The sequence below is a fragment of the Acartia tonsa genome, chromosome 2 (assembly GCF_053477335.1).
Source record: "Acartia tonsa isolate MP-2025a chromosome 2, ASM5347733v1, whole genome shotgun sequence".
NCBI classification, from domain to species: domain Eukaryota; kingdom Metazoa; phylum Arthropoda; class Copepoda; order Calanoida; family Acartiidae; genus Acartia; species Acartia tonsa.
In genome coordinates this window covers 62,300,461-62,322,547 of record NC_137261.1, presented here as the reverse complement: position 1 = coordinate 62,322,547, position 22,087 = coordinate 62,300,461, and the positions used below count along the sequence as shown (strand labels likewise).

At 31.9% G+C, this 22,087-nt stretch overlaps 2 protein-coding genes and 1 long non-coding RNA gene across 3 annotated transcripts; 2 read left to right on the top strand and 1 right to left on the bottom strand.

Moving 5' to 3' along the window:
* Nucleotides 1-5,276: 5,276 nt before the first annotated feature.
* Nucleotides 5,277-7,814, top strand: LOC145312305 (uncharacterized). The gene is made up of 3 exons (XM_080151549.1): nt 5,277-6,822; nt 7,086-7,169; nt 7,697-7,814. Exons 1-3 carry the CDS (start codon nt 6,596-6,598, stop codon nt 7,812-7,814), a joined length of 429 nt encoding a protein of 142 aa, XP_080007675.1. The 5' UTR covers nt 5,277-6,595.
* LOC145312306 (uncharacterized) lies at nt 7,200-8,966 on the bottom strand. Its single transcript, XR_013876996.1, has 2 exons — nt 8,521-8,966; nt 7,200-8,367 (listed from the first exon to the last, which is right to left on the bottom strand). It is a non-coding gene; the product is annotated as an uncharacterized LOC145312306 (long non-coding RNA).
* On the top strand, nt 8,220-10,596 carry LOC145312304 (uncharacterized). Its single transcript, XM_080151548.1, has 3 exons — nt 8,220-8,664; nt 8,883-8,968; nt 9,234-10,596. Exons 1-3 carry the CDS (start codon nt 8,289-8,291, stop codon nt 9,441-9,443), a joined length of 672 nt encoding a protein of 223 aa, XP_080007674.1. The 5' UTR covers nt 8,220-8,288; the 3' UTR covers nt 9,444-10,596.
* The last annotated feature ends 11,491 nt before the right edge of the window (nt 10,597-22,087 follow it).

The following is a 22,087-nucleotide window of genomic DNA, read 5'->3' as shown; positions in this document are numbered from 1 at the left end:
TTTCTTGGAAACCAACAACAAAGAAAAATTTGTAGGGGGTAATTAATGATTCCTTGAAATTTCATTTGCTTACAGACCTTTGAAGTGACAACATTTGAACATTTGTTTTATTTTTGCTATCGTTATTATGGCGGAACAAGGACAGAGAGTCACAGTTGGGCGCAGGCGCAAGCCGGTAGCGATGGATGACTTGGTTCCTTACTTCCCCCGTACACTTACCTGTACAGATCCAGAACCAAGTTTATACCCCGACCTGATGCCTGGATGGTACGCCCATTATCAGGTCCTTCACAGATCTTTTAAAGATATATCTAACCTGCTTTACAGGTCGGGGTTTCAGAGTGTTCGGAATATGCAGGCGATCAGACTATTTAGTGAAGGAATTGGTATATACCAATTCCTTCACCAAGCCCTTCCATCTTCTCAGCGTACACGCGAACAAAATGAACTTGTTCTGCAGCAAATGGAAGCAAAATGCAACGGTTACCGTGACGACGTTATCCAGGCGTTAGCTGTCTATGACCGTGCGATATGTTTAGATGGCACAGTAGATCTATCATCAGATGAAGACGAATATCCCGATATCTCCGGCGATGTAAATCCATCTTCCGATGATGACGATATTGACGCCATCCTGGAAGTTCTGGAACACGAAGGTGGCGCGAGCGAAGGTGATGACTCTGATGAGTCAGTGATCATTATCGATTGAGTTGAGATCGCATTCCTGTGAATATTTAGTTAGATTCCACATAAATAACATAACTTGACATATATATGCTAATAATAATAAAACTATGAAAAATAATTTTCTTATTTTTATTTAATTTAATTTGTAATTGCGATGCTGCTCTATAATTTGAATTATAATTGAAGAAGTAAGCTCTGTTTGTCTGTAGCTAAGGATCTCGCTAACCACTGAACCTATATGGTTCTCCTTTACAGTACAGCTTCGTATAGGTCCTTAGATGGTTTTATTTGTGTACTTATTTTAACTTTGAATTGAAGACATAAATTTAAAATTATCAATAGCTATAGTATTAACTTTAACAAACAAAAACATTTAAAGTGCCACTAGAGGCCTCTAGGGGCGTAGCCGCTAGTAAACTTATAAAGAAGTAAGCTCTGTTTGTCTGTAGCTAAGGATCTCGCTAACCACTGAACCTATATGGTTCTCCTTTACAGTACAGCTTCGTATAGGTCCTTAGATGGTTTTAGGCTATTTTTCTGCCCTTTCATATCCCTTCGAATATAGAGCCTCTAAATGCTAGGGGCGCAGCCGTTTGTATCCAAGGAAGAGACTCGAGAGACGTTTGATATAGTTATTTGATATACTTAGGTAGGTAGGTAGGTAGGTTCGAATATAGAGCCTCTAAATGCTAGGGGCGCAGCCGTTTGTATCCAAGGAAGGAAGAGAGACGTTTGATATAGTTATTTGATAAAACTTAGGTAGGTTAGGTAAGCGTTCCACGTATTTAAAATTATCAATAGCTATTTCTTGCATCGTTAACGAATAAAAGCTAACTATCTCGGACGAAAAATCAACATGTTTAAAATGGACGTACGGACATTCTGGTAATGATTATAGAGTTGCTACGCTTTCTAAATCGGACGGACCGACCATAAGAATGAATAAAAAAGTGTATTATTTCGAGTTTCTTATCACATTTATTTTTATCACGAATATGAATATGAAATGAAATGAATGAAATACAAAATGAAAATGAAACAATGAAATTGAAAAACGAAAAAAAAACAGACAGACAGACAGACATATTTACATTTAGAAAGTAGATTTGCTACTAAAAAATGAAAATGAAACAATGAAATTGAAAAAAAAATTAAATGAAAATATTAAAACTAAAGAAAAGGGGTAGTTTCACGAAATGCATTTGAACTTAATTTAGTGAACCGCATATTTTATCCTGGTTAAATGGGTAAACTACATTTATATGGCATATATTTGAAATGAATTCAATTTTCTACCACGTAGTTTTTAAAAATAATATCAAGACCTTAAAATTGTCTTTTTTGTGATATATGCAATTTAAAAAGACGATTTTCAAGTCTTGACATTTTAAAAACTATGTGGTAGAAAATTGAAATTTTTTCAAATATATGCCATATAAATGTAGTTTAACCATGTAACCAGGATAAAATATGCGGTTCACTAAATTAAGTTTAAATGCATTTCGTGAAACTACCCCTTTAAAAAATCTGCAAATTTAGTAAATAAAGTATAAATATATCAAAAATAGTATATACAAAATTTGAAAATACAAAATAGATTTTTACAATTTTTATCCCCCCCCCCACCAATAAAAATAACCGCGGGCGCTCGGCCCCCTAGCCATATAACCTAACCTAGCCTAACCTAATCCAGTCATTTAGTCGGGGGGGGGGGGGGGGGGGGGATAACAACACAAAATAGAAATAATATTACAAAATTAACAATAAATTAACAGTAAATATCAACAATAATCAATAGAATTGAAATTGATTATTGTTGATATTTACTGTGGCGTGCGCACCTATTGTCAAATTGAAAATAGGTGCAACACGCCGAGGTTGACGTTCTTGCTGTGGCGGGGGTGGGGGAGGTTGATTGTTGTCTCCTGGCTGTGGCTGTTGTTCGGGAACTTCGGGAAGGGGCTCTGGAGGGTCGTCCTGCTGTTGAGGGTGGTCCGGTTGTGGTGGTTGATGGGGAACATTGACATGATTGTTGTTCCCCATCAGATTTTGTTGGATAACCTGTTGACCTTAATAAATTAAATCAAAATTAAAATTAAAATCTCTCAGGAGGGTGGTCGATAGATCGATGTACATCCCCAGTGATTTTCCCTTCTGTAGATTACAATTAGTTCCATAAAAGCCAAAAAAAATACATTTTAATTAAAGAGCCCAAAAAAATACAGTTTAATTCAAGATCCAGCTTAGATTTTTTGACGCATTTTTTTGGAGCTTCTCTTTTATGCATGTTTTCATCCTTGTTTTATAATAATCATGTAAGCAATTCTGTATGATATTTACTATTAATTTAAATGGTTAATTTTTCAAAATCATAAAATATCTCAACGCAGGAGTCCCAATTATATATAATACCTTGTCCTCTTGGAGCATTACGGCGTCCTCGACGATTCCCATCAGGCTGGGGTTCAACAGGAACGGCAGCCACACCTTAATGAATTAAATCTTATTTATTATTTCAAAGTAAGGGGACTGGACAAACGCAGGAGTCCCAAACGTCGGAGTGGACAAACGCAGGAGTGTTAAATTAAAATATTAATTTTAAGTATTTCTGTACAGGTTAGGTTAGGTTAATATGTACAAGATATATAAGACTTGGAATAGGTAATAATAAAAATATGATTATATATAATACCTTGTCCTCTTGGTTGAACAACCCGTCCATGGCCATCATCAACAGCAACAGGAGGAACAGCTGCCACACCTTAATAAATTAAATCTTATTTATTATTTCAAAGTCCCAAACGTCGGAGTGGACAAACGCAGGAGTCCCATTTATTAACTTAGTCCTATAGTTTATACAAACGGACAGTTTAACTTTAAAAAAGTTTAAACTTTACTACAGTAATATAATTAAACTAAAGAGTAGGACAAACGGACATTAACACTTGTATAGTGTCTGAAGTGAATAATTTAAATATAAAGTATAAGAGTCGAAGCAAAATTGTAAGTAAATTTATTGGAAAACTGCTTCATACAGGATAACCGATAATGTTTATGGTTATACTTACATTTCTAGGACTTAATTATAGAGTTGCTTGCTTCGCTTATAATATTATTCTTTGTTGTCCAAGGAATCAATATATCAAAAACCAGATCAAACGGATAATTAGATCACATAAAATTTTGTTGTTATAAAAGTAGAAAAATCAACATGTTTAAAAGGGATTTACGGACATTCTGGTAATGATTATAGAGTTGCTTCGCTTTCTAAATCGTACGTAACTACATCATGCAAAGTTTGAAAGCGATAGGACAATTCTAACATGCCTAAAATTAACGAATAAAAGCTAACTATCTCGGACGAAAAATCAACATGTTTAAAATGGACTGATGTAATGATTATAGAGTTGCTACGCTTTCTAAATCGGACGGACCGACCATAATTATAGAAAAGCTTCGCTTTTAAAAAGGTAAATTAAAAGGTAAAAAGGAGAACCCGATCGGTTCATCGGTTAGCGAGATCCTTTGTATAAAGATTATTTATTCATTATATTACACTTGGAAGTTGGAATAACTAAAAATAAATAGAATTCAATATATATTATACCTGGGTCAAGTCGTTGACGTCGTTCAAGTATTCGCTGGCTCCTTCGTTTCGTGCTGCTGGGTCTAGATTTCATTATTCGTTCGGATATTTATACTGAAATAAATTATTAAGGTAATAAATAATAATTTAATAATTAGTATTTTATTTTTCATAATGCAAATGCAGATATAATTAATTTCAATTTCAATTCAATTTCAAAACGTTCACAATATACGTATAAAAACACTGCAAAATCAAATATTAAAAAATAATTAACTTTATAAGTTTATTTTATGCGTATATAAAAACTAATTACGCATTAAAACAAAGAGAAAGGCGGTAAAAAGGTAGAGAAAGCCATTAAAATAAAGGGGTTGTATGCAAAAATGTAATTTCCTCATTACCTTACGATAAGCCGCTGAAATTTATTTTGCCTTTTCTCGGCAGTTTTCGGCGGTTGCGCCGCCGTTTCTTCTCCCCTTAGTATCCAAGTAACTTGAAGTTGGCTGGCCCATCTCTCGTTCGTCGCCAACCTACTATTTAACTTTAAATTACAAATTTGTAAAATGTAAATTATCTTTATAAACCAACCTAATGCCGTAAAATCAATCTTCGAATAAACCAACCTAATGCCGTAAAATCAATCTTCGATATTTATTATTTAGAAAATGTTAAGATTTTTAATTTGTTAATACTAATAGTCTAATAGCATGAAAAAATTTTATCTTTACATACCCTTTAAAATAAGTGGCATCCGCATTTAGAGCCTAGAGGTCAATATCCAAACATATATGGGTGGGGGAAAAGGGTTTTACATGTAAGTAACAGTTAACACCTTTATAGTCCCCCCCCCCCCAAAATAAAGGGAAGGGCAATGGGCTGTTTATTTTACTCTAGTCTCCCCCCCCTCCCCTATTTAAGAAGGGTTGCTATATGAAAAGAAAGGGTTGAACTTGATTTTGAATATAACCCCCCCCCCCCCAAAAAAAAATACAAAGAATAATCCCTTTATTTATTTAAATTTTCCTTTATAAAAATTTTCCATAATATATATATGACGACACCTTTATTATAACCCCCCTTTATTTATTTAAATTTTCCTTTATAAAAATTTTCCACTAATGCTGGGTGACGGGAGAGAGTTTTTTTTTTAACTTTTAAGAAAGGTTTATATATATGACACCTTTATAAATTATAACCTTATATTATAATGGCCGATAAATTGATGTACACTCCCAATGATGATGCACAAAATTACCCCTTTTGTAAATAACAATTAATAGTTGAAACGTTTTTACACTCAACTTAATGAAGCAACCAAGTCCCAAAATTCCCCAAAATTGTTGAGCAAACCAAAAAGAAAACGTTGGTATAAAACTTTGTTTTTAAAAGATATGAAATGATACAGATATTCATCATATCATTATCATCAATCTATTCTATAATTGGCCAAAAAGCCTTCATAAAGTGACATCAAAGCTGACAATAAAAATGGTAATCCTTGAATGTTATGTAACTTCCAATATGTAACTATGAAGCAATTTTGTTTGTCTACATTACCGAATACTTTTTTAATTCTATTCATCTCAAATGTAACTTTTCTTAAAAATAGGTTTCTAAAACTTGAAATATAATTTTTAACTTTTCTTACCAATGAATGATGAAACTTAAGTATAAATTGAAAAACAATTTGAAATATCCAGCCTCTAACGGCTAATTTATTTACTAAAATTTCATCGTATTAAATCCAAATTAAATCTTGTTGGTTCCCCCCCCCCCCCCCTCCTCCTAACCATTACGTTATGATGGGTGGAGAAAAAAAGATTACATATAATTATATTCAAATAAGAAGTGTTGAAAAAGGGGGGTGGGGCAGGTTTCAAATAATCTTTAATCTTTTAATCTTTAATCTTTTACGGAGGGTAAATTAAGTGTTAAATTACCCCTTCTGCAGATTAAGCATCAAATCCTCCCCCCTCCTCAAGGGGAAATTAGGAGAATTCTTAGTCTTACATGTCATATAAATATTTTCCAACACATCCCATGATTTCCCTCGTACTTCGTAGTAATTGGATACGGATTATAGTTATACCCCCCCCCCCCCCACACTTTCTTTTATGTGTGTTTATTTTATCCCTTACTATTCCAAAAAATAAAATTATGGGTGGAGTTACTGTTAAGTTGTTAACCCTTTTCTTCCCCCAATCATCCAATGTAAGCGGTAACCTGGCCATTCTCACCACCTTAGGCTTAAAGTCATAAAGTCATAATTAATATTAATCTTTTTTTTTAGTTTTAGTTCAGTTACAACATCGTTAGAGAATGGCTGAGCCTGACTCTAATAAAGTTATAGGTGACGATGATGACAGTGAGGTTGTCCAAGCTATGCCTGACTCTTCAGTTACGCGTACTCGTAGTTTGCATGAACGTAAGACGATCCCCGATGCAAGAATACCCGATATTTTGGATGAGGTTGACCTTGATATGTTGGAGGAAAAGGAGGGTTTGGGGTCCCCCCCCAAAAAAATAACCCCCAGTGATAACATTAGGTAATAATAATATTTTCATTTTATATTTAATAATGTTATAAAAAAACTAAAAGGGGTAGTTTCACGAAGTTTATTTATTAAGCTCAAATGCATTTCGTGAAACTACCCCTTATAAAATTAGTGGGTTTCGTCGTATTTTTACTTTTTATTTACTATTAAGCTCAAATGCATACCCCTAATAAAATTATAATAAATGGGATTATGAAAAGTAGTAACTTTTTATCTTAGGGTAGGTAAATGTTATTTATTTATTTAATTTTCAGTTGCACTCCAGGGTCGGTAATGTTGGAGGAGAAGGAGGGGTTGGGGACCCCCACAAAAAAAATAACCCCCAGTGATAACATTAGGTAATAATAATATTTTCATTTTATATTTAATAATGTTATAAAAAAACTAAAAGGGGTAGTTTCACGAAGTGCATCTACCCATGCTAAAAAAAGTATAGAAATGGGATTTTTACAGTAACTTTTTATTTATTAAGCTCAAATGCATTTCGTGAAACTACCCCTTATAAAATTAGTGGGTTTCGTCGTATTTTTACTTTTTATTTACTATTAAGCTCAAATGCATACCCCTAATAAAATTATAATAAATGGGATTATGAAAAGTAGTGGGTTCCTTTGTATTTTTACAGTAACTTTTTATCTTAGGGTAGGTAAATGTTAAAAAAATATCCTTACTTACTTTTGGTCAGGTTAGGTTGGGTCCTCCATCCATCCTCCGGGGCGCATTCCTTCCATGTTCAGCAACTCTCGGTGCTCTACACACCAAGAGAGGCCATTTTTTTTTAGAATATAATCCCAAATTTGGTAAATTTGGTGGGTTCTAAAAAGAACCAGAGAAATTGAAAATTTATTTATTTATTTAATTTCAGTTGCACTCCAGTCACTTCAAAAATAGCTGATCCACAACGGAAGCGAATAATAACAAAGTTGTGTTCACCTCCAAGGGTCAAGAAAAGAAGAACAGAGTCTTCTCCCCAATCGAGGTAAAAAAAACAAGTAGCCAAATAATTTTTTTTTATTTTGTCCAGAGGGCAAGGGAAAAATAATATTAATTAATAATTAAAATAATAGGCTATTTTTTTAAGGTCAAAACCTGACAGCCCAGAACCTGAAAATCCAACTTCACCCCCCAAACCTTCTCCCCAATCGAGGTAAAAAAAAAAAGTAGCCAAATAATTTTTATATTTTGTCCAGAGGGCAAGGGAAAAATAATATTAATTAATAATTAAAATAATAGGCTATTTTTTTAAGGTCAAAACCTGACAGCCCAGAACCTGAAAATCCAACTTCACCCCCCAAACCTTCTCCCCAATCGAGGTAAAAAAAACAAGTAGCCAAATAATTTTTATATTTTGTCCAGAGGGCAAGGGAAAAATAATATTAATTAATTAATTAATTATTTTAAGGTCAAAACCAGCAAGCCCACAACCAGCTTCACAAACAACACCAGATACATCACCAATGCGCCCACTCAACGTAACGCCGCCGCCGTCTCCATCACCTACAAGTACAACAGCCACACCTAAAGCCGCAGCCACACCTAAAGCCGCAGCCACACCTACAACACCAGCTGGAGACACACCTTCTTCAGCACAGTCATCCCAAGCTGGAGAAAAGCCAAAAGGGAGAGGTGGCCGTACAAGTACAACAGCCACACCTAAAGCCGCAGCCACACCTAAAGCCGCAGCCACACCTACAACACCAGCTGGAGACACACCTTCTTCAGCACAGTCATCCCCAGCTGGAGAAAAGCCAAAAGGGAGAGGTGGCCGTACAAAAGGATCCAAGAATAAACCCAAGATGAACAGTGACAGTACGGAACATATGTTCATCAAAGGTAAGCTTAAATTAGTATAATTAATATCAATAACATAGGTAGTAACATTAAAAATTTAATTGACAGGATGTCTATTTGTCTGTACTTAAATAAAATACATTATATTATATTTATAATTAATAACCATACAATCTCAACCGTAAATACATAAATTTCTAGAATACTAGTTTGTTTTACTTTACCTATATATTAAATTAACTGTTCTATTGATTACCTAGACTGCGTGGGTACAGTACAAGGGGACACACACTCGCTCTATGACCGCCTTGATGGGAAGAGGATAACATATAGTAATGGTGATAAGGTACAAACATAAATACTAAAAATAATAATAAAATGTAGAGGGGGGGGGGGGGGCAATTCTTGATGGGAAGAGGATAACATATAGTAATGGTGATAAGGTACAAACATAAATACTAAAAATAATAATAAAATGTAGAGGGGGGGGGGGGCAAAAGTGACACTTTTTGAAAGCAAAACTAAAAGTCAAGAAAGGAACACAACTAAAAAAAGAGTTACAGGTGTGAGATTATTAAATAAAATGTTTAATAAAATTAAAATTACTTCAGGTTTATGTCTACTTGGTTAAAGTGCTTGAAGATCATGCTTACATGATCCCCAACTACCCTGGAAAGGGTCAGAATAAGACCCCGTGGGGGCGGGGGTGCAAATACTGTAACTTCCATACCTGGGATGGCACATACCACGTGAAAGAATACCCCAAAGAGGGAAAACCATTAGAGAGATTTATACTGCAAGAAACTAACCTTCTTAGGTAATAATATTAAGTTGACATAAAATAACATGATGTATTAACGCAACGTGCCGGAGCCGTATAATTTTGATGCGGCTCCGGCTCCGGGGAGCCGTATTTGGAAATACGGCTCCCGGCTCCGGCTCCAGCTCCGGCTCCTACCTTAAAATTAATATATCAATTTTTTTCCATTATTGAATTTGATAAAATAAGATAAATAATATAAAATATTTTGCTTTTATTTGATTAAAGCTATATAAAAGTAGAAGGATGTGTGTCTATTTGTTAAGTAACAATAGTTTTTCAGTTTATTATATGGAAATAGACCGTTGCCAAATTATAATATTACTTTAAAAAATCATTTTTACCTAGTCCGGAGCCGGAGCCGTTTTTAACAAAAAATACGGCTCCGGATCCGGCTCCACAAAAAATGTTGCTGCTCCCGGCTCCAGAACACTGGTATTAAGTATTCATAAACATTGATTAAAAATATATACTGACAGACAAGGTGAATTATAGAGTAGCTTTGCTAAAAAAAATAATATTAATTGCTTACCTGTTTAGGAGGTTTACCCGTCACTGGATCATTGACCACAGAGATGTTTACCGAGAGTATAGGAAGGGAGTGAACCTGGCCAGCTTTCAGAGGAAGTTTCAACAGGCCCAGGCAGATGCTGAAGTTATCCATGAAGTCAAAATATACGTCACTGCCCTAGAAGCGCTGCGCCACATAACAGGAAAACTGGTTAATAATGAAAGTTTCCTTCGCTTTAAGGTAAATGTATGTTTAATATTTTTGATCATATTTGCTGTTATCTAATGTCTCATACCTATATTTTTTTAAACAAAATTAATTGAAAATGATTGCTAAAATCGAAATATATCTTCATGTCAGTTAGAATAGTGTATTTTTTAAAAATAGGTTGAAAAACATACTAACTTTAAAAAATTCGCTTTAAGGATAAGGATGCCAATGCCTTTGACCATATCATCGCCAAGCAGGTCGGTTTACTTGAGAAAGGCAAGAAGCAGGATGCACCCACCAGCAAACAGCTTCATAACTGGCTGCAGGGGCAGCACAAGTATTACATGGAATCCTTCAAGAAGATTTTAGAAAATAAAGGTATTAATAACTATTAACTATTAAGTATTATAATTTATAAACTAAAACATTACTAAATAATTTCAAAATCTGAAAGAAATAACAAATAATTAATTTAAATTATCTTCACTTCCACGGGTGTGTACATTGCCGAAATCGAAGGAAAGGTGCACACCTGCGGAAAAAATGTTAATTTTTAATTATTTTAAATAACAAATAATTATAATCAATATTATCTTTGTTTCCGCAGGTTTGCACCTTTCCTTCGACTTCGGCAATGTTCACCACACCGACTTCATTGCAGGTAACCTAAATAAAATAAATAAACTATTATTATTTATTAATGCAATTACAACTGCAGCAGCTACATAACCTGAATTAAATAAAGTAAAGTAAACTATTATGAATGAATAATATAAAAGAATTACTAATTTTTCAGTAACTGCAAACTATACCGATGCAGACGGTCCCAAAGAATTGTTGCTCGCCTGTGAACAGGTATAAGTTTAAAATTAATTCTTAGAAATTTAGAATGACCACAAATACCTAAATGATAATTTGATTAATTACTTATGTTTAGATGCCTAAACCCGATGCTTCCAGCCGCAGCATCTACGAATATTTCGAAGAACTGTTGAAAAGGTTTGGGCTTGAGCATTATCAACTTCTCAGCTCCACATCCGACTCGGCTGCCAACTGTGTAAAGGTAATGAAAAATTATAAATTATAATTATAAAATCATAACTATTTAATAGTTTTTTCTCGCATCGTATTTTAAATGGCTTTCCGCGGATGTAAAATGTACAATTGTAAGATAAAACCAGTTTTTTTAGATGAATATTTGAATGAATACGAGAATTAATATTATAAAACAATACCATTAGAAAGTAAATCATTAATTTATTTTTCATTCTTTAGTCCGTCAAGATACTCAATGAAGAGCACGGGAAAACCCCCACAGAGTATACAAGTTTCATGAACCATGAGGATGAAGATGAGGGAGTCAGTGATGATGATGATGATAGTGATAAGGAAGACACACCTGAGGCTGATAGTGAAGATGAAATCCCGTTGGATATGTTCATAACAGATTTAGATGAGGTTGAGGATGGTGTTGTAGAAGCCGAAGGTGAGGGTCAGGATGTAGAAGCCGAAGGTGAGGGTCAGGATGGAGATGAAGAAACCCTGGCAGGAACAAGACAAGGCGATGGCGGCATATCAAGTGCGATTTTCTACAGGTCCATCGCCATCAAAGATCCACAACAAAGAGAGGGTAAGTAAAGTTAAATTAAATTCATTCCCAAAAAATTCAATGAATTACATTTAATGATTTACAGGGGTAGTTTCACGAAATGCATTTAACTAAATTATATTAATTTATTAAATTATTTCTTTTCAGCAATCACAAATTTCGGGAAACTAATAGAAGAGAACATCCAGAAAACAATGGTTTGTGATGAGCAGAAATGTGGACTTATAGTGGGAGGTGTTTGCCTCAACCACCAAGTGGAGTTGGCGTTGAAGCAGGCTGCCAAAGTTGTAAGTAAATTAATTAAATGATTAATAGAACAAACTAAATAACTTATACAGTAACTTAAAAAGTTAAATAATAAATTATACAAAAACGTGAAAATTAACAAATATTATATTTTTTTAGAAAGGGAAGGGGTACAACAGAACCATAATTAACCTGGCAAAGCTGGTCAGTAAAATTATGAATAACAAGAAGCTGCGTCGCATTTTGGTAGAGAGTGGACAACGTATGCTTACCAGATACGTGGAGACGAGATGGAGCTCCAGAATGAACATGATAAAGCGGTTCTTAGAGTTGTTTGACAACAAACAACTACTTCAGAAGGTGAAAAAATCCGTGCAGGATCAGAAAGGTAAACCCAAAAAAGTTAATTATAATTTAAACAACAATTTAAAACTAACAAAATTACCAACTTAAATTTCTCTCTGTCCCTTAATTAAACAAAAGAGAAAGGTAACAAATAGAAGTTTATTAAAATTTAAACTAAATAAATTATTTCTTCTCTCGTTCCCTTAATTAAAAATTAGAACTGTATATATCAATAGAATTAATTTTTAATTTTTAATTTTTATTTTAGTCAACAAGAAGTTTATTTTATTGTATTAATATAATTCCATTTGAAGTTTTCACATTGAATATTAAATTTTTTATTATTTTTCACTTTTCTTTGTATCTAACTAACGCGTAGTATGACGTGTCAATACACTCTGAAATTCAAATAAGGACTGAAGAACTGTGTGTGTGTGCACGAGGTGCACGAGGTAGAAATGTACATGGGTAATTAGAAACTTCAATATAATTTATTTCGTTATATTTACATTTTTTAAAATAAGATTTTTTAATATGTTTTGACCACGGTAAATAATAAAAATTTGTTGGAGGAATTTTTGTGTATATATTTATCCCTGATATAACAGCATACACCGGAAACGGATGATATCAAATAACAGGGAATCTATAAATATATTGTTACAAATACAATTACAAACTATTATAAGTTAACTTTAATATATTTCATTATCGTTATATACTTTTTTTACGTAATGCAAAATTATCCTTTTTTAATATTAGGAAGAATTTTTATTTTACCCTGTAAAAAAAGCAATGAAAAAAGTAAGACGTCTAAAATGTCGTATTCTTAACAGGTAGACTTTTTGGAGTAAGGAAATTATGTCATCACATTAATTTCATAGAAAGAACCTAAAAGTCTAATATATCTAGTAAATTTTATTTCGGAATTGTTTAACGAACATACTTAATTTAAGATTGCGTGATTTATTTCGAAATAGAAATATAAAACGTAAAAATTTATTATTTTTCAAAATCTTCTATTTATTTACCAAGTACTTCGTATATAAATATTAAGAAATTTGAATATTTAGAAAAATAGAAATAGGGATGTATTTTTGAACGAAGGGAGAGGGGAATTAATATCCTATTTTTGAAATAGAATTCTTGCACACGTATATAAATATTCCCCAATTTCAATATTTTCATATGTCTAAATTCCCTTCCAAATTTACTCGAAATACGATACGTTTAGGGTTTAGAATAGTTAATATTTAAAATATCTAGTAGACACATCATTGGATTTAGCGATGCCTAAATAGATTTTAAGAAATATAATATAAAAATCTACCAATAGCTTTTCCCCTAGCATTTAGGTACTTTTAATGATGAGAATAAAAGCCACAGACATACAGAATGGATCACTATAAAGCAGAATTAAAGTATTCCAGCTATTTCAGATGGAATTGCTTATAATCTTCTTATTTCGATCATGCAATTACTTAAACATAAAGATAATGACATAATCATCCCCTTGATTAGTGTAAATATTAATCATAATTAAAATCTTTTCTATTCTTTTCATTTACTACATTTAAATATTATGCTGTTCATTTCTAATGAGTTTATACCATGACAATTGACCCCCAAATTTTGATTGAAAATATGTAAAATGTTTACCATATCAACTTTATATAACTTTCCTTTAATAAACATAATAATCTGGAGAAATATTGTTATATACTTTTTGTTGTAAATTTAATTGTGTACTATGCATTTGTATTCGGCTGTTTAGAATAAGGTAGTAAGCTTAGTTTTGTTTTAATTTGACCATTCAACTTTAGGACATTGGTAACCTTGTTGGCATTTTAGACAAACAAACTACGTAAAATTTTTTCTTTATTTTTTTCTCAAATGCTTGACATTTTTGTGTAGTGATTTATTTTGTAAATTTTAAATCATTAAAATTATCTTACTGTATACAAAATCGTTTTCTTGCTGTGAGTGGATGCTTATTAATTCAGCATTCCACCCATGACATTTCTCTCTGGCAACATCCCATCTAAGATCTTCTTCAATTATTTTGTAGCAAATTCCTAAATAGAAAAAAAGGTTAAAAAAATTGCTTACACACATGATCACAAAAAGATATTGAGATAATTACATTTGATGTCCACAAATGAAAAATTGATTTTTTGTGTTTTAAGATAATTATTTTTTATTATCTCATTTAATTTTGAATATTGATTCCTAGTACAATTTGGTACAATGTTAAAACACAGGCATCTCTATAATGAATTCTTCAAAACATGTCTATATTAAACATATTGTATTTAAGAATTTTCTTTGAAACTTAATGTGCAAATGTTTAGTTACTCTACAATTGTGAAAATAGTAATAAGGATTTATCTGGCTTTGCTTTTAACCCATTAGTGCCGAGCGCCACTTTTATGGGCCGATCGAGCTGAAAATTTCAGGGAAGCTTATAATGGACAAAACGGAATTCCAATTTTTTTGTTTTGCTCTAGTGGCGTGCACAGGAAAGTTGCAAAAAAAAAAACGGTTTCATTGATATCAGCTTTAACCAAAAACATTTTCTCAAATTCCTTTATAGAAAAAAAAGGATTAAAACATTTTTCCAAACATCATAGTTTTACAAATTTCAGGTTTACTTATAGAATCTTTTGGTTGACTGAGATTATAAAAGTATTTGTTGGTTTTACTTGTTTAGGTTGGTTGGTCAGATCAACCTCTAAAAATAATTTCTGGCAACTATCACTCACACAATAAAAGAGAGGCAATAATATTTAAGGAGAAATTTTTCATTTAGGTATTACAAAACTTATTTCACTCTACATTTATATAAATATTTTTCAAACTAAAAAGAACAATTCTTTGTTTTTTCATTCTCAAAAATTTGGGTTTGATTAAAAAGATACTTTCCAATTTGTAGTGGCTCTGAGGACCAATACAAAACTTTTCTAAAATATATATTAAAAAAATCAACCCCGGTGTTTAAGAGATCTTATTGGACAAAATTGTATACATCTAGTTACAATATATTATATTGCAAAATGCCCTTTACCTGTTTCACTGTCACGTTTAAAACCATTGATGCATTTAAATTCCACTCTTTTCTCAAGTTCATCCAGCTTAAACTAAAATTAATAAAATTAAAAATTGTAATGATTAAAAACAACCTTCGTAATCCTGTTATATAAAGTAATAAGCTTTTTTTGTCTGAAACTTATGATTTTAATAGTTACTAAACCAAATATGATCTCCCTTTTAGGTAATTTTTACATTGTAGGTCCTGTGATGCTTTTTTGATGTTTTAGATTTAGATTTAAGTATATGGGTGTTTTTTAGGTAACCTCTCCTACTCCAATCAACATAGAACCCCTTAATGTAAGGGATCCAGCCTCTAGTTATACTTATGAATAAGCTTTGATTAACTAATAGCTGTAAAATAAACAAAATTTTATAAACAATAACAAATCATTTACAGAAAACAGTGTACATTTTAAGGCAGATTCGAAATGCACTGATAGTTTACCCCGAATTCTTGACTTGTAATACCAAATATGACCTCAGCCCTTCTGTAGGTGAGATAGACTTATGAAACTTGATTGAAATACTGTTAGATACTTAAGAAAGACAAAAGAAAAAACTAGATCTCACTATCCCTGTTGGCTTGGCTGTAGTATTTCGGTAAAGTGAAAATCTTGAAAATTTTTGGTTTTTGACTTCAGGGGCTCATAAAGAACCCAAGCTATTCTAAAGACATTTCTAAAAATGTATAGAAAATTTTTCTAGCTAAATTGTGGCCAAAATGAGAGCTCCCGTGGCAAAGGGTAGCATGAAAGATGGGTAAATTTGGAACCTAGAGTCCAACATGTCACTATCAAGGAGAACTTTGCCAGCTTGGACATGGTCATTGTGACCAGGACTTGTTGGAGGTTCAGGGGGCAGGTAGAAGTGGTGAGTGTGGCTGGTAGCAATTTTATTAAATAATCCAATTGTCATATACCTAGTCTGCTTCCTAGTTTTTAAAATCCAAAAAAAAAAATTTATTGACAATTAAGAAAAAGTCTGGTTTTATTTGCCGCACCCTGTATAAATTCCATTGAAAAATAATTTGCTAATATATACAGCATGAAAATATAAGAGAAAACACTAGTAAATCTGTAATACAAAGTAGAACAATGTCCATCTCTCTGGTATTGAATAAAAAAGCACACCTTTAAATCATTCTGTGAATTTTCCATCTCTGTGATCTTTTCCTCTTGCACATTCAGTTTAGACTAAATTTACAGGCAATTAGCAGATTGCCAAGGGAAACTTTCAAATCTCTATGTGTTTACAACTGTGAGTAAATTTTTTTACCACATTAACTTATGTTGCCAAAAATAGCCATTTGCTAAAAGGAAAACTTTAAAATCTATGAGTAATAAATAATAGCTTGGAATAATACACAGCATTGTTGTTGAAAAAAGACTATCCAAGGTAAAACACTCAGCTCAATAGGAGGTAATAATAGCTTTTGGTACAGATATAGATCAAGTTCACAAACAAACAATTATTACTATAAAAATGATTTAGAAATGTTTTATGTTGGTTATTTTAATTTAAAGAATATATATCCACCTTTAATGTATCTATGATATCTTGTTGTGGCTTTTGTTTTCCATCTAATTCAGCCTGAAAGAAAAACATTAGTCAGAAATAATTAATTGTTAAGATTTAACAATGAAGATAAAAAGTTCCTCATATGTTTTGTATAATGTAAACCTTTGGAAATAGTAGTTTGATTAAAGAGAACTTTTAAAACTCTATTTGTTACCAGCTGTTTGTAAAGATTATATTTGTTCTGAAAATATTATAATGGTATGTATTATCTTTTAATGCATTGTAATTTTATCTAATTAAATTTACCTGTAAAGTATTTATGATATCTTGTTGTGACTGTATTGTTCCACTTAATTCACTCTAGAATTTAAAAAAATAAATTACTGTCTAATCTAAAAATTCATGATAGTTTTGCTACATTAACCTTTAGGGAATAAACTGTTTGACAAGTGGAAATATCTTAGATTTTTATTTTTTTTATATCTCTAATTGTTACCAGCTGTTGGTAAATATTAGATTAACATTGGAAATATTATATTATTGACAGGATGCTGTACATTTAATTATTGCTTAAAGAAAACTATTTGTTTTTGAGGGGGGGGGGGGGTGGGCGGGTGGTTGTCCCCCTCCCCTGTTTGTAAAAAATCGTTACAGCATTTAAATATAAGAGAAAACACTAATAAATCTATAATACAAAGTAAAACAAGTCTATCCATCTGTCCATCTGTCTGGTATAGAATAAAAGAAACACACCTTTAAAGCATTCTGCGAATTTTCAATTTCAATGAACATTTCCTCTTGCACATTCAGTTTAGACTAAAATAAATATTATTGTGATTTGGTTACAAAAAATACTAAACTTCAATGAAGGATATAATTAGCAACAAACCACACGGTCATAAAATGGTATATAGGTATTTAAATCAAGTCTTGGTAAACAATAATTATATTCATTTCTTTTTGTTTTGGTGTATAAACTTTAACCCTTAATCCTGTTTTTTCTATCTCATTTTCTGTGTGTGAAAGATAAAGAGCCCAAACTGCGTGACTTTTTAAGTATGGGTATAACACACAACTGAGAGTTGGAATTTTTTAATATCTCCATCCTGGCGGGCACAGGATGCCAGCAAACCTGGCAGGGTAATCCAGGTAAAGAGCAAAAATATTTTTATGACTTAAACAAAGCATTTTATCTTACTAAAATACTAGATTATCCTCTAGTAGTAAATCATTATATAAAATACAGGTGTTCAAGTCGATTTCAGGTTCCAGGTATGATCCTGCAGGTCCTGATCCTCCAGGTCTCCAGAAATCTTTAAAAGGCTCCTGTGACCGCAATTTTTGACTTAAAGACTTCAAATTTTAAACTTAAGCTTTTCTTACATGTCTACATAACGTATTAAAATTTCATAAAGATCCGCCGAAAAAATTGTTCTTCTAGCTTCAAAAATAAGAAAATTACAGCCATTTGAAATTTTTAGGTGAAAAAGGACCTAAAAACAAAGGTTGTTAAATAAAAGGGTGAAGGAAGCAAAAATTGACTTCGTTTTAAGGTCGGAAATTCATTATCAAATAGGGGACTTGCACAAAAATTTTTAGCCCTCTAGCTCTAATAGGAACTGAGATAATAGGGGGGGGAGTTGAACACCCCCCCCCCCCCAACCGTTTAAGGTGTGGCAAGGGGTCCGACTGTAAGGGGTTAAAATAAAAATAACGGTTTTGAATAATCATGACTGTCTATACATCTGACCATCTGTCTGGTATAGAATAAAAGAAACAAACCTTTAAAGCAGTATGTGAATTTTCCATTTCAATGAACTTTTCCTCTTGCACCTTCAGTTTGGACTAAAGTAGATATTTCATTGTAATTTGGTTACAAAAATACTAAACATTGTTGAAATGATATAAGAAGTAACAAACAACATGACCTGTGAGAAGAGGACATATAGATATTTAAATTATGTCTTGGTAAACAATAGATATATTAATTTCTTTTTTTATTTGTCTATAGACTTTTAAATAAAATAACTGTTTTGAAAAACAGTTATAATTTGATTCTGAAATTTTTTAAAAATAATTTCACAGAAACTAAAACAAGTAAGAAACTAGGCTAATATATAAAAAATGCTTTACTGAATAAAAAACACTCAAAAATAATTGAAGACAATTTAACCAAGGGAGTTATAGAATAGATGTTCAATTGAATTGATAAGCAGAAGAATTTTTAAAAATCAATTTTCTAATTATAAAATAACATAAATTTGCATAATATTTTTAATTAATAGCTTTTGATTGCCTCCAGAGCATTACAAGCAAACCTCAGGTGAGTAAAAAAACAGTCACCTATATTAATTTAGAGCTCTAATATTCATTTCTTAGTGATATAGTGATTGAGGGACAGACATGTTGTAAGTTATAGATTAGCTTTCTTCAATGCAAAAAAAAATAATCTGCTATTGTCCTAATATTCAGTCTTCATCTTTTCCACAATATCTTTGGAGGAGTTTGCTGCAGCCTAGTGAATGAATGTCATTGATGGATTACAATAATAAATGTCATATTTATAAAATCTTTTCTATGAACTAGAAATATTTTGTCACCACATTATATAAGATAATAATTTGTCAATAATGTGTTTATAATTTTCATTCTGTTCTTATTATATTTATTATTAGTGGACGCTGGTAATTGAATTATTTACCTCTAGAACATGAATACTTTTACACAAAGTTGAGTAGGTATTACAGTCGTCAAGTCTGGTGAGGTAGGCACGACTATAACAAAAATATAAATTTTTAATTAAGGGAAAAAAAAATTATATTTTTTCCAGGCAAAATAGATGAGTAATATTCAAATTCTCATCTTAGTTCTAAAAGTTTGTTTTTGCTACTTTTTTCAGATTTAGAAAATTAAAAACAGAATACTTTGTTATAATGTAGTAAAGCCTTTTGAGTGTAAATTAGAATGATAAAAAAGTGGTTCTTTGATACTTACTAGAAAATATAATCTGTTGATATGTTGTAACAGAAGGTGGGGAGGCCAATGTAATAAGTGACACAAGGTTCCTAACAAGAAATAAAATGATAAATATTTTTAATTACAGTTCACACTATTGCAGAAATAATTAAAAGGATACTTTTACTTTTAAATTTCAATTCATAAAAGCATTATCAAGTAATAGCAAAAGTAATATTTGATACAACCCAGCCTAAAATACCTTACAATCAATTTCTTTTTCATTATTTCCAATGTCAGGGTAAAAGTGGTAGATGAAACACTTCTTTGAACTAAACTAAAATTAGAAAAATAATACATGGCACTAATGGGTCACAATTCTGGAATTAGATAGCTTCTTCCCATCATTTATTATCATACAATGTTAAAAAATGTTACATCAATAGTATACTAGAACCTATGCCCCAAGAGGCCTCTAGGTTCAATTGAGGTAGGGTGGGAGGGAAGTTAGACTGCAAAACAATTTTAGTTTTATAAAGGGGAAAAGTAAAATATTTTTTTTTAAGGGGAGGGGGGGGTATTTATTGTGTTGTTATCCTCCTAAAAAAGTTATAAATATTTCCAGGAGCTACAATCTAAAGAAGAATCATATCAGTTTAGAAGTTAGTGAGATCTTTTGGAACACACAGACAAACAGACATGGATCCAGTTACTTTTATATAAGGATTAATATTATGGTACAACCTCATAAGTGTATGCCATACACTTGATCATTCCTATGCAAATGTTCTCACACTCCTCTGCTGTCTCAGTGGTATACAGAGGACCTACTGTTCCCTCCATAAAGGGAAATCTCCTTGAAGATTAGGCAATTTTTAATTATGTTTGTAAATTTGATGATAAGGTTAAGTTTATAGTATACTTCTGTCTGATTAAGTTAATTCAATTAGTATAATACTAACTCTAATATAGTCAGTTGCTCTTTTTTTATACAATCCTAACACATACACTTCATTTTTTACACACATTGACTTATGCAAATAAAAAATAAATTAAAGGGTCCTTATAAGTAAATAAATGGTTTAATTTCAATAATTACTTTGTTTTAAATATGCATGATATAAAAGAATCCATACAAACAAGAAAATCAAATTTTAGTTAAATATTTCATTGAAGTAAAGTTAAAAATTGCCTATTCTCCATCTTTACAAAGCATGGTCCAACTTTGACAGCAGATGCAGAGCTGCTGAACAGAAATGCTCCAAATAAAAAGAACACCCCTCTCATCTTTGGAAAATAAGATTATCTAAAAATGTATATCAATATACTTTTATTTATTCAGCCAATCCATCAACCTGTCCTATTTTATTTTCTCAATTCTAAATTATATATTCCCCCCTTCTTTTTTTTTTATCATAATACATCTTCTCACCTTTCCCCAATAATATATTATTCTTATTCTATGAATTATTTTTCTCCAATGATATATCCCTGAACCCATATCTTTACCATCCTTTACCACTAATTACACCTATCAATCCCACCCTTCCTCCCCCTTTAATATTATGATTGGTGGGTATAGATAGCATAGATATGACCCAGGGATCTAAAGGGATAAGACAATGGCTGATAAATTAATGTCCACCCCCAATGATGATATTCAAATTTACCCCATCAGTAGATTTAATTCAATGGTTGAAATGTTTGGACACTCAACCAACCAATCAAAATTCAATAAAAGTCCCCAAAAATGTTATGCCAATGAAATAAGAAATCATTGATTTAAAACTTTGGGGTTTGATGAAATAAACAGCTCATTGTCTCCTCCCTCCTTGGATATCTATATACATAATTACTACAATATTGTATTCTACTTATCTTTTGTTTCTGCTTTGCTGTAGTGTATAGTTTGATATCAACTGATTAATCATTTAAATATTATAAGTACTTCAGCCTTAACATTGATAAAAATATTCACTTCCTTTAGAACAATAGTCAAGGCCATCCAAGGAGGGGCTAGTAATCAAAGTAATCATTAACAACTCTCCTACCAAAAAAAGAATTAATTGACTCCACTATCAAAATTAACACCCCCCCCCCCCCCTAAACAAATTAACTCTCTATTTTTAGATATAAATATTCAGTTGGGTATAACTCATCC

What these genes read in the sequence shown, in the direction of transcription:
- LOC145312305 (XM_080151549.1), top strand. Translation starts at nt 6,596, where the DNA reads ATGGCTGAGCCTGACTCTAATAAAGTTATAGGTGACGATGATGACAGT. An exon ending in ACCCCCAGTGATAACATTAG is followed by an intron (nt 6,823 to 7,085) that starts GTAATAATAATA and finishes TTTAATTTTCAG; the next exon opens with TTGCACTCCAGGGTCGGTAA. An exon ending in ACCCCCAGTGATAACATTAG is followed by an intron (nt 7,170 to 7,696) that starts GTAATAATAATA and finishes ATTTAATTTCAG; the next exon opens with TTGCACTCCAGTCACTTCAA.
- LOC145312304 (XM_080151548.1), top strand. Translation starts at nt 8,289, where the DNA reads ATGCGCCCACTCAACGTAACGCCGCCGCCGTCTCCATCACCTACAAGT. An exon ending in GGAACATATGTTCATCAAAG is followed by an intron (nt 8,665 to 8,882) that starts GTAAGCTTAAAT and finishes TTGATTACCTAG; the next exon opens with ACTGCGTGGGTACAGTACAA. An exon ending in CATATAGTAATGGTGATAAG is followed by an intron (nt 8,969 to 9,233) that starts GTACAAACATAA and finishes AAATTACTTCAG; the next exon opens with GTTTATGTCTACTTGGTTAA.